We start from the raw sequence: 15,944 nt of genomic DNA, 5'->3' as shown, positions 1-15,944 counted from the left end.
GACACACTCCATAATCAGAAAGCCGCCAGTGTTACAGGTCTGTCTCCCCAACTTTCCATTATCTAACTTTGAGGGCAGATGAGGCTAGTTAGGCATGGAAATCTGGCAAATCAACAGTTTCCCGAATATGTTCTTACAATGAGAGGTGGAAGGAACACTGGGCTCCAACCAACCGAGGCACCCAAGGTGCCTTTCAGATCTGCCATACACCTGCTATGTGTCTTGAGCAAGTCACTTTACTGATAGGGACGGAGTAAAGGGACAAAGTAGGTAATTAAATAGTCAATTCCACTAAGGGATCGTAAGTAAAGAAAAAAGTATGGGAGTCCCCTGTAAGTTAATGATCACTCAAGAAAGCAGACCTCCCTAGCAACAAAGCCAAGCAGGCTTGCTTAGCAACAAAACCATGCAACAGAAGCATGAGACATGTCCCAAAACAATAAAACAATGGTGGAATGAGACCCACATCCTGCCCTGTGATGTCAGTAAGTTAATGACCCCTAGGACATGCTCTGCACACATAAAAAGCAATAATTTGGGAAAGGTGACATTTCAAAGTGAAAGACCCTCATTATACTGAAGTAACTTTTCCATAGCACCATGACAGTCCTGGATGGGCCATATAGGGTCAAAAACTCCCCCTCCCAACATGTTGGAGGAGTTAACGATGGAAGACTCAAAGAGTGAGGAAGAAGGTGGTCTTTTCCCCCTCCCCTCTTTTCCTTTGATTATAAAACTGTAGCCCACTAAGTTCTTGGGGAGGCACCCTCTTGCCCACCCGCCTGTAAACCTCACAAGTGTCCTATTCTAATAAACCACTTCTTATCTATCACTTTGCCTCTCACAGAATTCTTCCTGTGCTGAGACATAAAGAACCGGAGCTCCTCAGAGCCCCCGACCAAGATGCATTTCTGTGGTTTCATTACCTCTCTTAAGCCTCAGCTTCTTAACCTGTAAAAGAAAGGGATAAGCTCTTGGTGGCTTTCCAACATTTTTAGGAGCACAGAACCCTTTCTTTAAGGAGAAGTCCAACAGGTTGAAATCAATGAAAGCAGTGCTGCTCCAGTTGCAGGCACCCAGGGAGACAGCCCCACCTTGCCTCCTCCCTCCCACCTTACCTTCGGAACTGGCTGGCAAAGGACTCAATCAGATGACATGGGGCACCCCGAGCAGAAGGACACACCATGAGTGAAGGTCCTGGGTGAGGAGTAAGGTACGGAATGGCCGGAACACAGCAGCTCAGGGAGTGAGAATATGGGGAAACAGTGACCTAAGGAACAAGCCACTTCCTGGATCCATAAGAGAGGGGAGGACACAGGGCCAACTGCTATCCCCAATACTGGAAGGACAGGCCAATACGGGGAGTCGCAGCTTCCTAGAGCAGAGGATCACCTAAGGAACCAGTGCCAGGGTAGGAAAACTCACCGTAATTGATGACTTGCTGGAGGCTCAGTACAGACAACTGCGAGTTAAAAACTCCAGAGGTGGGCTTCCCTGGTGGCGCAGTGGTTGGGTGTCCACCTGCCGATGCAGGGGGCGCAGGTTCGTGCCCCGGTCTGGGAGGATCCCGCGTGCCGTGGAGCGGCTGGGCCCATGGGCCATGGCCGCTGAGCCTGCACGTCCGGAGCCTGTGCTCCGCAACAGGAGAGGTCGCGGCAGTGAGGGGCCCGCGTACCGCAAAAAAAAAAAAAAAAAAAAAAAAAAAAAAAAAAAGAATATAAAAACTCCAGAGGGCCTGTCATAGGGGTCCCCACAATATTGTGAGAGTCACCTCCAGGAGCTCGACCAGGTTCCCACAGTGAATACCAGAGAAAAATTCCCTCTGACTTCTGGCAGGGAGAGGGGAAAAGGAATAATATTTTTTTTTTTTTTTTTTTTTTTTTTGCGGTATGCGGGCCTCTCACCGTTGTGGCCTCTCCCATTGCGGAGCACAGGCTCCGGACGTGCAGGCTCAGCGGCCATGGCCCAAGGGTCCAGCCGCTCCGCGGCACATGGGATCCTCCCGGACCGGGGCACGAACCCATGTCCCCTGCATCGGCAGGCGGATTCTCAACTACTGCACCACCAGGGAAGCCCAGGAATAATTTTTAAATACTCCAGAGTACTCTGTTCTTAACAAGGCCTGAACTATTAACCAGAGACTAACCTGGGTATTATCAGAGCCTAACTGACCTGTGGGAAGGGGAATACACAACTCCAGCCCATTCTAGCCATCCTGCCCCACCTAAGGGAGGAATAAAAACACGGAGAAACACTTGCAAAGTTCAAACTCCAGAGGCACAAGCTCACTAAAAGACTGAGCCCTCATCATAGGACTATACAACACTTCCTCACCTCCCACACCTCATCACCATATTACTAAAAGCCTATTTACAGCAGTTACCTTTTACCTAGAACATCATGTTCAGCTACCAACAAAAAATTACAAGGCATACCAAAAGGCAAAAGCCTCCACAGTTTGAAGAGACAAGCAAGCATCAGAACCAGACATGGCAGGGATATTGGAAGTATCAGGCGGGAAATTTAAAACATCTATGATTAATATGCTCAGGGCCCTGATGGATTAAGTAGACCGCATGCAAGAACAGATGGGCAGCGTAAGCAGAGATGGAAATTCTAAGAAAGAACCAAAAAGAAACGCCAGAGATAAAAAAAACACTGCGAAAATAATGAAGGATGCCTTTGACGGGCTTATTAGTAGACTGGACACAGCTGAGGAAAGTATCTCTGAGCACACAGATATCTAGATAGGATCCTCCAAAACTAAAAGGCAAAGAGAACAAAAACTGGGGGGAAAAAAAAAGAAGAGAAAAAAGAACAGAATATCTGAGGACTATAGGACAACCACAAAAGGTGTAACATATTCATAAAGGGAATATCAGAAGTAGAAGAAAGAGAGGGGAAAAGAAGAAATATTTGAAACAATAATGATGGAGTATTTCCCCAAATTAACCTCAGACACCAAACCACAGAACAGCTCCAGGAAGCTCAGAGGACACCAAGCAGGATAAATGCCAAAAAGCCCATACCTTGGCATACCATTTTCAAATTACAGAAAATCAAAGATAAAAAATTCTGAAAGAAGTCAGAGGAAAAAAACTACCTTACCTATAGAGGAACAAAGATAATTACATCTGACCTCTCCTCAGAAACCATGCAAATAGTAGTAGACTGAAATATGTAAAGTGTTGAGAGAAAAAAAATCCCACCAACTTAGAATTCTGTAAACTGTGAAAAGGAGAATAAAAAAAATAAAGACTTTCTCAGACCAAAAAAAAAAAATTGAGGGAATCTGTTGCTAGTAGATTTGCCTTGCCAGAAGTATTAAGTTCTTTAGAGAGAAGAAAAATAATATAGGTCAGAAACTCAGATCTATCATAAAGAAAGGAAGATTATTGAGGAAGGAATAAGTGAAAATAAAATGAAAACTTTTATTTTTCTTATTCTAATTGATCTAATAGGTAACAGTTTGTTCAAGATAATAATACCAACAATGTACACTTATGTATACATGTTATGTATGGTATACTGATGTACATTTTACATATGTGCAAGCTTATATTATGCATATATTATGTATGCTTATGTATACACATTATGTATATATGTGCTATGTATGCTTTATATATAAGTGAAATGAATAACAGCAATGATATAAGGGTCTAGAGGAGGATCCTGGGATTATTTTGTTGTTATAAGGTACTCACACAAACTGTGAAGTGGATAGCGTTATTTCAAAGTGGACTTGGATTGGTTGTAAATGCATATTGGAAACTCTAGGGCAACCACTAAAAAAGTAAAAAAAAAGAAAAAAGAAAAAAAAGTATAACTGATATGCCAAGAAAGGAGAGAAAATGGAGTCATATAAAATGCTCGATTAAAACCACAAAAGCCAGTTAAGAGAGTGGAAGACAAAAAGAGCAATAAAGAACAAGGACAACAAATAGAAAACAGTAACAAATACAGTATATATTAATCCAACTATATCAATATCCACTTTGAATGTCAGTGGTGTAAATGTAGCAATTAAAAGACAGAAATTGTCAGAATGGATCAAAAATCAGCACACAACTATATGTTGTCTACAAGAAACCCACTTTTAAATAAAGACACAAATAGATTAAAGTAAATAGAGAAAAACATATTGTGCTAAATAACACCAATCAAAAGAAAGCAGGAGAGCTATATTAAATTCACATAGAGTAGACTTCAAAGTAAGGGAAGTTATCAGGGATAAAGAAGGGCACGACATAATGATAAAGCAGTCAATCTTCCAAGAAGACATAACAATTCTTAATGTGTATGTGCCTAACAACAGAGCATCAAACTATGTGAGGCAAAAACTGATAGAACTGAAAGGAGAAATAGATGAATCCACTATCATAGATGGAGACTTCAACACCCCTCTATCCAAAATAGACAAATCCAGCAGGCAAAAAATCAATAAGGACACAGTCAAACTGAACACCATCAATCAACTTCATGTAAATGATATCTATAAATTACTTCATCCAACAAGAGCAGAATATACATTTTCCTCACATGGACCATTCATCAAGACAAACCACATTCCGGGCCATAAAACACACCTTAACAAATTTAAAGAACAGAAATCATACAACATCTGCTTTCAGACCACAGTGGAATTAAACCAGAAATCAGTAACAGAAGGTAATAGGAAAATCTTCAAGTATGCGGAGATTAAACAACACATTTCCAACTAACAGGAGTCAAAGAAGACATCTCAAGAGAAAATTTAAAATATTCTGAACTACATGAAAACATAAATTATCAAAATCTGTGGGATGCAGCAAAAGCAGAGCTTAGAGGGAAATTTATAGCATTGAATGCATATAATAGAAAAGAAAAAAGATCTAAAATTAATAATCCAAGTTTCTACCATAGGATACTAGAAAAATAAGAGCAAATTAAATCCAAAGTAAGCAGAAGAAAATAAATAATAATAAGTAGAGCAGAAATCAATAAAATTGAAAACAGGAAATCAATACAGAAAAAAATGAAACCAGAGACTTATCTGGTGGTCCAGTGCTTAAGAATCTGTCTTGCAATGCAGGGGATGCCAATTCAATCCCTGGTCAGGGAACTAAGATCCCACATGCCGTGGGGCAACTAAGCCCGTGCACCTCAACTACTAAGCCCACACACCACAACTAAAGAGCCCACGTGCTGCAACTACAGAGCCCATGTGCTCTGGAGCCCGCAGGCCACAACTAGAGAGAAGCCTGCACACTGCAACGAAGAGCCCGTGCACCACAATGAAAGATCCCTAGTGCCGCAACTAAGACACAACGCAGCCAAAAAATAAATTAAGTAAATGTTAAAAAAAACAAACATGAAACCAAAGCTGGTTCTTTGAAAAGATCAATCAGTGTGATAAGCCTCTAGCCAGACTAACTAAGGAAAAAAGAAATGACACCAATTACTAATGTCGGAGATTAAAGAGGGAAAAACACCACAGATTCCACGGAAATTAAAAGGATACGCAAGAAATACAACGAACAACTCCATGTCCATAAATTTGATAACTCAGATGAAACGGACCAATCCCTTGAAAGACACAATCTGCCAAAACTCACACAAGAAGAAATAAAAGATCTGAATAGGCCTATATCTATTTTTAAAATGGAATCAATAATAACCTTCCAAAACAGAAAGTACAGGCCCAAACGGGTTCATTGATGAATTCTACCAAACATTAAAGAAAGAAATTATACTAATTTTTAAAATATTTATTTATTCATTTGGCTGCATTGGGTCCTAGTTGCAGCACACGGGATCTTCGTTGCCACATAAGGCACCTTTAGTTGCAGCATGCGGGATCTTTAGTTGTGGCATGCAGGATCTCGTTCCCTGACCAGGGATCGAACCCAGGCCCCTGCACTGGGAGCACAGAGTCTTAACCACTGGACCACCAGGGAAGTCCCAGGGAGTTATATTAATTATCTACAATCTCTTTCAAAGGATAGAAGCAGAGAGAATACTTGCTAACTCATTCTATGAGAGCAGCATTCCCCTAATGGCAAACCAAAAAAAGAATAAAAAAAGAAATGTCTCTTATGAACACAGATACAAAAATCTTCAACAAAATATTAGCAAATCAAATTCAAAAATGTATAAAAAAACTATACTTCACGACGAAGTGAGATTTATCCAAGGTATGCAAGACTCATTCAACATTCTAACGGTGGCGCAGTGGTTAAGAGTTCACCTGCCAATGCAGGGGACATGGGTTTGAGCCCTGGTCCGGGAAGATCCCACATGCCACAGAGCAACTAAGCCCGTGTGCCACAACTACTGAGCCTGTGCTCTAGAGCCCACGAGCCACAACTACTGAGCCCATGCACCGCATCTACTCAAGTCCCCACGCTCTAGGGCCTGTGCTCCGCAACAAGAAAAGCCACCACAATGAGAAGCCCATTCACCGCAACAAAGAGTAGCCCCGCTCACCGCAACTAGAGAAAGCCCGTGTGCAGCAATGAAGACCCAACACCGCCAAAAATAATAAATAAATTTAAAAACTAAAATCAATTATTGTAATCCATCACATCACAGACTAGAAAAGGAAAATCACATAATCCTATCAACAGATGCAGAAAATGCATCTGACAAAATCCAACACCCATTCATGATAAAAACTCTCAGTAAACTAGGAATAGAGGGAACTTTCTCAACTTGATAGACTATCTACAAAAAGCCTACAGCTAACATCATACTTAATGGTAAGAAACCTGAAGCATTTCCACTAAGATCAGGTACAAGGTAACGACGTCCCCTCTCACCACTCCTTTTCAACTCCATATTGGAAGTCCTTGCTAATGCAATAAGGCAAAGAAAAGAAATTAAAAAGACTGGGAAGGAAGACAAAAAATTGTTCATAGATGACACAACCATCTATGTAGAAAATCTGAAAGAATTAACCAAAAAACTCTTGGAAATAATAAGTGATTACAGCAAGGTTGCACAATATAAGATTAATATACAAAATTCAACTGTTTTCCTATATACCAACAATGAACAAGTGGAATTTGAAATTAAAAACACCATATCATTTACAATAGCACCCAAGAAAGCAAAGTACTTAAGTATAAATCTAAGTATATATATATATATATATATATATATATATATATATATATATGATCTGTATGAGGAAAACCACAAAACTCTGATGAATGAAATCAAAGAAGAACAGAATAAATGGAGAGATATTCCACACTCATGAATAGAAAGACTCAACATTGTCAGTTCGTCCCAATTTTATCTATAGATTCAATGCAACCCCAATCAAAATCCTAGCAAGTTATTTTGTGGTTATTGACAAACTGATTCTAAAGTTTACATGAAGAGGGGAAAGACCCAGAATATCCAACACAATACTGAAGAAGAACAAAGCTGGAAGACTGACACTACTCTACTTTGAGGCTTACTATAAAGCTATGGTAATCAAGCCAGTGTGGTATTGGCAAAAGAATAGACAAATACCTTAATGGAACGTAACAGAGAATCAAGAAATAGAATCACATAAATACAGTCAACTGATCTTTGACAAAAAAGCAAAGACAATACAATGGAACAAAGATAACCTCTTCAACAAACGGTGCTGGAACAACTAGACGTCGACATACAAAATAAAGAATCTAGACACAAATCTTACACACGTCACAAAAATTCAGTCAAAATGGATCACAGACATAAATGTAAAACTCAAAATTATAGAACTCCTACAAGTTAGCACAGAAGAAAACCTACACAACCTTGGGTATGGTGAAGGTATTAGATACAATACCGAAGACACAATCTTGAAAGAAATAATTGATAAGTTGAACTTGATTAAAATTTAAAACTTCTGTTCTGTGAAAGGCAATATAAGAATTAAACGACAGCCACAGACTGTGAAAATATATTTACAAAAAACACATCTGATAAAGGACTGCTACTCAAAATATACAAAGAGTTCTTAAAACTCAATAATAAGAAAACAAACAACCCAGTTAAAAAATGGCCAAAGACCTTAACAGACACTCCACCAAAGAAGATACAGAGGTGGCAAATAAGCACATGAAAAATGCATCACATCATATGGCATGATATGACAAAAATCTGACAACACGAAATGCTGGCAAGGATGTGGAGCAACAGGTACTCTCATTCATCGCTGGTAGAAGTGAAGGCAAAGTGGTACATTTCAGGAGACTGGCAGTTTCTTACAAAACTAAACATACTCTTACCATATGATCCAGCAATCGTGTTCCTTGGTATTTACTCAAAGAAGTTGAAAAATTATGCCCACATAAAACCTGCACACAGATATTTATAGCAGCTGTATTCATAGTAGCCAAAAAGTAGAAAGAACCCCAATTTCCCTTAACTGAAGAATGGATAAACAAAATGTGGTATACCCACATAATGGAATCTTATTGCTCAATAAAAAGAAATAGGGACTTCCCTCGTGGCGTAGTGGTTAAGAATCCGCCTGCCAATGCAGGGGACACGGGTTGGAGCCCTGGTCTGGGAAGATCCCACATGCCATGGAGCAACTAAGCCCATGCGCCACAACTACTGAGCCTGCGCTCTAGAGCCCACAAGCCACAACTACTGAAGCCCGTGTGCCTAGAGCCCATGCTCCGCAACAAGAGAAGCCAACGCAATGAAAAGCCCACGCACTGCAATGAAGAGTAGCCCCCGCTCGCCACAACTAGAGGAAGCCCGCACGCAGCAACGAAGACCCAACGCAGCTAAAAATAAATAAAATAAATTTATAACAACAAAAAAAGAAATGAAGTACTAATATGTACTACAACATGGATGAACCTTAAAAACATTATGCTCGGTGAAAGAAGCAAGACATAGAGGATCACATACCGTATGATGTCATTTATATGAAATATCCGACCAGGCAAATCCATTGACACAAAAAGTAGATTAGTGGCTACCAAGGGCCGGATAGGAAGAGGTTTGGGGGAAAGGGGAAGGGACTGCTAACGGGTACTGGGGTTTCTTTCTGGGGTAATGAAAATGTTCTCAAATTGATTGTGGTGATGCTCATTCAACTCTGTAGCCTGGGAGACTTGTGACCTTAGACAAGGACTCTTCCTGAGCCAACTGCTCTCTCTGTAAAATGTCAACCATATGACCTACCTCACAGAGTCAAGCAATTAAACCATGAGTGTGGAAGTGTTTCACAGCAACAGGCACACAAGCTAAAAAAATAACAAAATATGCAAAAGTACCTTGTGATAAAGCCTTCACAGATGTCAGGTGGTTTTATAATTTCATATATAAAATTATAACATACATTATCAGAAATAAGCCATTTTCAGTTTCACATGCTGCTTTCCAAAGACTCACTTGAGCTCAGTGCCCCACTGTTTCAAAGAGAAGTTAATGGAATTTGGATGCCCTGGGGCAGGCTGATTTGCAGCTTGCTCTCCCACCAGCTCTCCAGGGGCAGTTTCCACAGCTAGGACATTTCTGGCTTTTTCTGCAGAAGCATTTGGGTGCAGGTTAATTAAATCTGAAAGAAAGGCAAACAAGTGTCAGTTACTGCAAGTTTCCACGGGGAACTTGATATCCTACATAGCACACTGTCTTGATATACTATATAAAAATCTATATAGTATATATTATAGTATATTTTTAATGTGTACTACATGAAAACACAATCTGTAGGCGGCTAGCGTGTTCTGCAACCATTTTCATCTAAAGTAGACCCATGGTCCTCAAAGGAAGGTGGTACATGCTTCAAACCACCAAGTTAACAGCATCGGCCCAGGGAAAGAAGCAGCTAGGGCTCTTCTCTGCTGTCTTGTAGATCAGTACACCAGGTATAAAGCTGTGATCATGGTCCACTCACCTATACCGATAAGGCACAATTTCCAGGATAAACTGTTAGGTGAAAAAAGCAAAGTGCAGACCAGATTACATTAATGCCCTTTTCTGTAAGAAAGTGAGGGGAATAGAATATATATATACTTGCTGATCGCAAATAGTGACACTGAAAAAATAAGTTTGCATATAAAGGATAGCAGTTCAGTAAATTCATAGGCAAATGCATTGATGCTAAAGCATGATCAAATTTCAGAATGTATCTTTAAAATGTAAGTGGTTGAGGGACTTCCCTGGGGGTCCAGTGGTTAAGACTTTGCCTTCCATTGCAGGGCGGGTATGGGTTCGATCCCTGGTCGGGGAGCTAAGATCTCACATGCCTCGTGGCCAAAAAACATTAAAAAACAGAAGCAATACTGCAACAAATTCAATAAAGACTTTAAAAATGGTCCACATCAAAAAAATCTTAAAATAAAATGTAAATGTTTGAAATATTTAAGGTTGCAATCATATGATGCCCAGAATTTGCTTCAACATAACATTTTGGTGCTCGCTTCAGCAGCACATATACTAAAACTAGAACGATACACAAAAGATTAGCATGGCCCCTGCGCAAGGATGACATGCAAATTCATGAAGCGTTCTGTATTTTTAGATTGGGATTGACATATATACACTAATATGTATAAAATGGATAGTAAGAACCTGCTGTATAAAAAAATAAAATTCAAAGAAAAAGATAACGTTTTGTTATTTAACAAATAAATAATATTTGCCTCAAATAACATGTTATTTGCTTCCAAATAACAAAATTAAGTGGGTAAGTATACCAATGAAACAAGATGGGTCATGAAATACTGATTGTTGAAACTACCTAATAAACATGTGGGTAATATTATGTTATTCTCTCTTTGCATATGCTTAAAATTTCCCATAAGACCCATAATAAAAACTTACTTTTCTAAAGTTTTGATAAAATGTATCCAACAATAAATACTTTGTATTCTTCCAAACGATATAATCTCTCAGAGAATATATATGTTTGTAAACAGAATTTAACATTGTTTTACAATAATCAATTTGACCTATACTCCCCTTGAATAAAGCATCCCTACATTGGCAATATCAACCATCACTCCTTCAGTGGAAACAGAATCAGAATGGAACGCTGAACACTGATAACCAAGTAAAAAATTACTTTCTAATCAGATAAGCACACAACCTGAGTTCACTTAGGACAGGTCACTGTGAAGGTCATCGAGCACTCATAGAGAAGGCAGAGCACAGGGAATCCTGGACTCAGGGGCCCTTGAAAATTGATGTTCCAAACGGGAACACCTTATGATGGGCTCACACTTTGTTGGCAGGTCACTAACTTGACCACAGTCAGCATGGCAAGGGCTCCAGGAACACACTGGGAAAAGTATGCTGGCTGTGACACGAAATGACTGCTGTGTATCCATGAGGGGAACTGGTGCCTGCCCAGGAGAGTCAACACCTGGCTCACAGTAGCGTTCTAAGTGGAAAAAGCAAGAGGGTGTGTTGAGAGACAGAAGAACTATAGGCTTGGCAATGGATTATAAGATTAAGTCAAGAAGGCCAGAAGTTACAAACCACCACTGGTTCCTGATTCTTGGTTCAAGTTACCACTGTGTATGAAGCACTACGTGCTCGGAGTACAAAAAAATGAGAGAGTTCTTGCCCTAAAGGAGAACGCATCTAGGAGAAAGATATAAAATAATAAAATGTTAAGCTCCAAGTCACCACCGAATGCATCGAGTCCCTGGTATCCAGACTTTCCTCTGAGCCTTAGGGTCCAGGAGATGCCTTGGGGATTTTCAGAGGGAGAGAAGGAAGGGGTCCCACTCTCAGCTTCAACCACAGTGGTTCCTCTTTTCACTCTTTTATATCCTGGAGTTCCTCTTGAGATTTCATTTGGAAAAAAAGAGTTCCAATAAACAAACAAAAAACAAGTTCAAACACCACTAACCAGGTCCAGTTTCCTCTACCTACTTTATTTGTCAGGACACAGGAGCCCTGAGCTGGGGCTAGAAGGCAGTCACCTGCTCCTGCAGTGACAACAGCCTTATGGCGGGTGCAGTGACTGTACTGGGTAGAGGCAGGCATCCGACATCTGTGAGTGTGTGTCGGTCACTGGGCACACAGATGCACCACCTCTATTTCAGACAAAGGTAAAACCGACACCCAGGCTTCCCGGAGGCTGGTCTTTCGCAGACCCCTCACAGGCAAAGCATTACAACTCTAAACCAAACCAGGAAATAAACACAGTGCACTGCACTGTTTCTGTTTCGAGCAGAGTCCAGCCCCTTCTTCCTGTGTGGGTTGGCAGCAAGGTGAGGAGCGGCCCCTCTGCTGGTGAGACTGTCAAGCTCTCTCGCATAGCCAAGCACCTGTTACCAGGACGCCCAGGCCTGCCAGCAGCCCTGGACCCACACTGGAAATGGTTCCTGAGGAACTCAGGCCCTGGGGGTGGGGTGCAGAAAAGGGACCGGAGGCCAGGGAGGATGTTGGCAAAACAAACCGTTTCTAAAAGTCATCGTTTGACGTGAAAAAGAAGCCATTTCCCACTTTTAGCTAGATTGTTTTGTCTGGTTTTTGGTTGTTAAAAGACCACATGAGATTTCCTTAATTAAAAGCGGAGCTGCTGGCTTCTCCTCAATACATGTCCTAACATTAGCATTCAGGGAACCGCCTCAAGAAGGACACAAACTAGGACAGGGCAGTATTTCCTTGAAATCCTTAAGAGGATGGATTGGATTCATGAACATGTGCTTTATCTTGCAGCTGCAGTAGGGAGAGAGTCTGTGCTTGAAGAGTTTTGGTGTTCAGACCTTCTCTGTTATCTCTGAACACTTCCCAATGCCTAAATGACACCTCTGAGCGACTTTTAGACCACAGATTTCCTGGGTTCTGATTCCAGCACAGCCTCTATCATTCTGGCGTGGCCATTCCCAGATCTCCAGGAGTCCTTCCCGCTGAACGCATTCTAACACCAGGGGCCCTGTGGGGCCCACAGAGGGAGGCTCCTGCTCACATATGGACACCTCCGTGAGTCTGCCCTCCTCTCCGGCTCCGAGCTCCACCACGAGCAACCTCGCAGAGGGCAGAACAGAGTGCCCAAGAGGCAGCATCCTCCAAGAAAGGAGGGAAAAGCACTGGGAAAAGGCCATTGCCATGTGTCTCAAAGATACCGCAAAAGAGAGCCTGCAAGTCCCCAGTGTGAGCTGGGGGAGGACACTCAGAGCAGGGTTAACCTGAAAAAGCTTTTTTTCCCTTTTTATCAAAGTGAGTTTAACCCAGATTGTGAAGGCGTGGTCAGGAGCGGTACAGTTATCTTCCAAGTAAGGACACAGTGTGCATCTAACCCCAAAAGGAAGAGGCAGCAAGCCACCGGGTCTGAGCATCCCCCGTGGGCCAGGCCACGTGTCTGGCTAATTACGCATCTGTCTGCTCTCTCCCATGCCTCACCAAGGACGTAAATCTTGTGAGAACTGGACCCCAGCCTGATTTGCTAACAGCTGCGTACCCAACAGCAGCCACAGAGGAGAGACTCAATAAATGCTGGTAAAATGGCTGAAGGAATGAATAAACGACTGCCATGGTGCGGCAGGGAGGGCCTTCTGGAGGCTGAGGAAATCACGCAGGAGGCGGCAGGCCCATGTCGTTCTCTAAGGAACCACGCCCATCATCCCTCCTGGCTGCCCCTCTCCTGCCACCTTGCCTCTGAGAGACCCCCTGCACTAGGGGTGGGGAGCACACCTGACTCCAGGGCTTCCCTCTCTTCCCCTCTCCCACCGCCCTGCACTCCTGCAGTGGCTCGGCACCCCAGCACACCGCCCAACCCCCGCCCCCCCCCAGTTCACGGCGCCACATCGCACCCAGAGCCAGGCCCCGCCTGCCTCCACAGGCACCACACTCCAGCCCACCACGGACCGTCTCCTCTGGACCTTCTTCAGGAGGCTCCCCCAGGCTCCCCCAGAGACACAGCTGGAATCTGACCCTGCTCATCATCTCCCTCCCTTTCACAGCCTGACGTTAGGAATCACAGAACCTTCCATCCAGAAGGAATCAGAGACAGCTTCTTGCTCACAGAGAGGGAGACAGTGTGTGCCCTTCATTCCATCAGCTTTCTGCACTAGATCAGGCTGCCTCTCAGCTACAAGGCTGCTAATCACCGTGACTTACACTTTAAAACAACACATGGCGTTTTGTAGTATTCTACAAACAGGATAACATAAAAGCACAGCTTCTTTGATGACTTTAGGGAACTGTGACATGAAATGATTGCATGGAATTCCTGTGGCTCTGCTAATGTGGGGTCTGCGTCCCACCCTACGGTTTCCCTCCCACCAGTTCCAGCACTTGCACAGACAGCGCGGCTCAAACTGGGGGAGGACTGGAACAAGCAGCCACTTCCCTTCCCCTCCCCCTGCTCCCACACAAGCCGAGAGAGAGGGTGGCAGTTACTCTCGAGGCTGCTTCAGAGAAGGAAAGGTGTGGTCATCCCTCAAACCATCTTCACTGTACCATTTTCCCCCTGTGATGGTGAGGGCTTTTGTATTCCTGAACTCTCAGGAAGTCTTAAAAAAACAAAGTCTTGTTATCCCTGACTTGTTTGTCTATTAGTTTACATGGGAAATGAGGTAAACAGAACGTGCTGGACACACAGCTTGTAATGAGGCTATTAGCTCGCTACAAGCCTCCTTTGGATTCTGGCTGCCTCGTTCCCAACAGATATGAAGGTCTGCAGACTCTTGATTTTATCTTTGCAAAGTATTCCTTTTGTGTTGAAACTAAGTCTTTATCTATCCAAACACGGAAGACAAGCAGAGTGGTGTCTGAGGCGTGGCATACTTTCAGAGGCCAGGCTGCAGATGGAAGGCAGACAGATCAGATCAAACAAAGTCATCTCACTTTCTAACACTTGATTGACTAATCGAGGCTGCAAACTACAGTCACACAGATGAACAGATTCTTACTCTAGAAACATGAACTCTTGAAAACAAATTTAATGTAGGCAGTTACGTGACACTGCCAGCTGCCTGTCTGATACCCATTCTAGCTCTTCCTTACAGACCCTGGTTTTGATGGTGGCCACACGCTCAGCTAAAACACTGGCCTCCTCAAACTCCATTCCGGAGTCTCTATGACACAGTTCTAGTCAATAAGGCATAAAGCAAGAGTTTCTGGGAGAGCTTTCTCCTTTTTAATATAGGTGTCACTCTCAAAGGCAGCTAGCACGAGGAGGGAAGCTAATACTCTAAGGCTGGGGAACAGAATGGGTCCCTCAATGGCACTGGGGAGGAAGTTCGCCAGCTATGGACTGCCATCGTGTGACAAATAAATCTCTATTTGTAAGTCCCTATTAGGTTTCCTGTTACTTGCGGCTGAACATAATCCTAACCGATTCAAAATGGTAATATCATATATGTATGTATACGTGTGTATATATAATACACTTGACACTTTACACTTAACACTGCAGTTTCCCATCTGATGCTCAAAACAGAAATACTGGCGGGATGGGGACGGGTGGGGGACAAGGTTGTTGTTAGTATTCCTTCCAATCCCATCCAGCCAAATGCCTGGGCCTGGGACCTGGATGGCACCCTCTGCCTTCCCTCTCCCTCAAAGCTAATCCCACCTTTTAATCCACCAGTTCTCCCACCATACAATCTCCCGACTCTGCCCACTTTTTTCCATCTTCTCTGCTGCAACCCTACTCAAGGATACTATGATTTCTAGGCTCAACCAGCCTTCTAACTGGTCTCCCTTCCTCTTGTCTTGCCAAGGAATCCATTCTCTCCCACTCGGCCATGGTTAATCATCTCAAATGCATAAGCCCTTCCAGGTCTGGTCCCTGATCATCCATCCAACTTTCTCTTTGTCACTCCTGTCCACACTCTCTACCTTCAAGTCAGGCCCTGGTCTCTAGGGTCTCCAGGCCTTTCCTTTCCCTGCTTCACAAGGCCAGCTCTTCAGGACTCAGTTCAGCCCTCTCCTAGTCCAGGAAGCCTTCTCAGACACCACCAACACCCTACCCTCCAACACCCACACGCAGGTAAGCTTCCTGTGCT

At 42.8% G+C, this 15,944-nt stretch overlaps 1 protein-coding gene and 1 non-coding gene across 4 annotated transcripts in view; one reads left to right on the top strand and one right to left on the bottom strand.

Moving 5' to 3' along the window:
• Window positions 1–15,944, bottom strand: part of TBC1D2B (TBC1 domain family member 2B) — an 84,853-nt gene that overhangs the window by 44,736 nt on the left and 24,173 nt on the right. For all 3 annotated transcript variants that reach the window (XM_065871435.1, XM_065871436.1, XM_065871437.1), the window contains exon 3: window positions 9,370–9,535. In XM_065871435.1, coding sequence (XP_065727507.1) covers window positions 9,370–9,535 — 166 coding nt within the window. The remainder of the gene's footprint in view (window positions 1–9,369; window positions 9,536–15,944) is intronic.
• On the top strand, window positions 10,393–10,499 carry LOC136119475 (U6 spliceosomal RNA). The gene has a single exon (XR_010655477.1). It is a non-coding gene; the product is annotated as a U6 spliceosomal RNA (small nuclear RNA).

Source organism: Phocoena phocoena, chromosome 2 (assembly GCF_963924675.1).
Source record: "Phocoena phocoena chromosome 2, mPhoPho1.1, whole genome shotgun sequence".
NCBI classification, from domain to species: Eukaryota; Metazoa; Chordata; class Mammalia; order Artiodactyla; family Phocoenidae; genus Phocoena; species Phocoena phocoena.
Note: the sequence above shows the minus strand (reverse complement) of the source record. Positions and strands in the feature narration are given on the sequence as shown.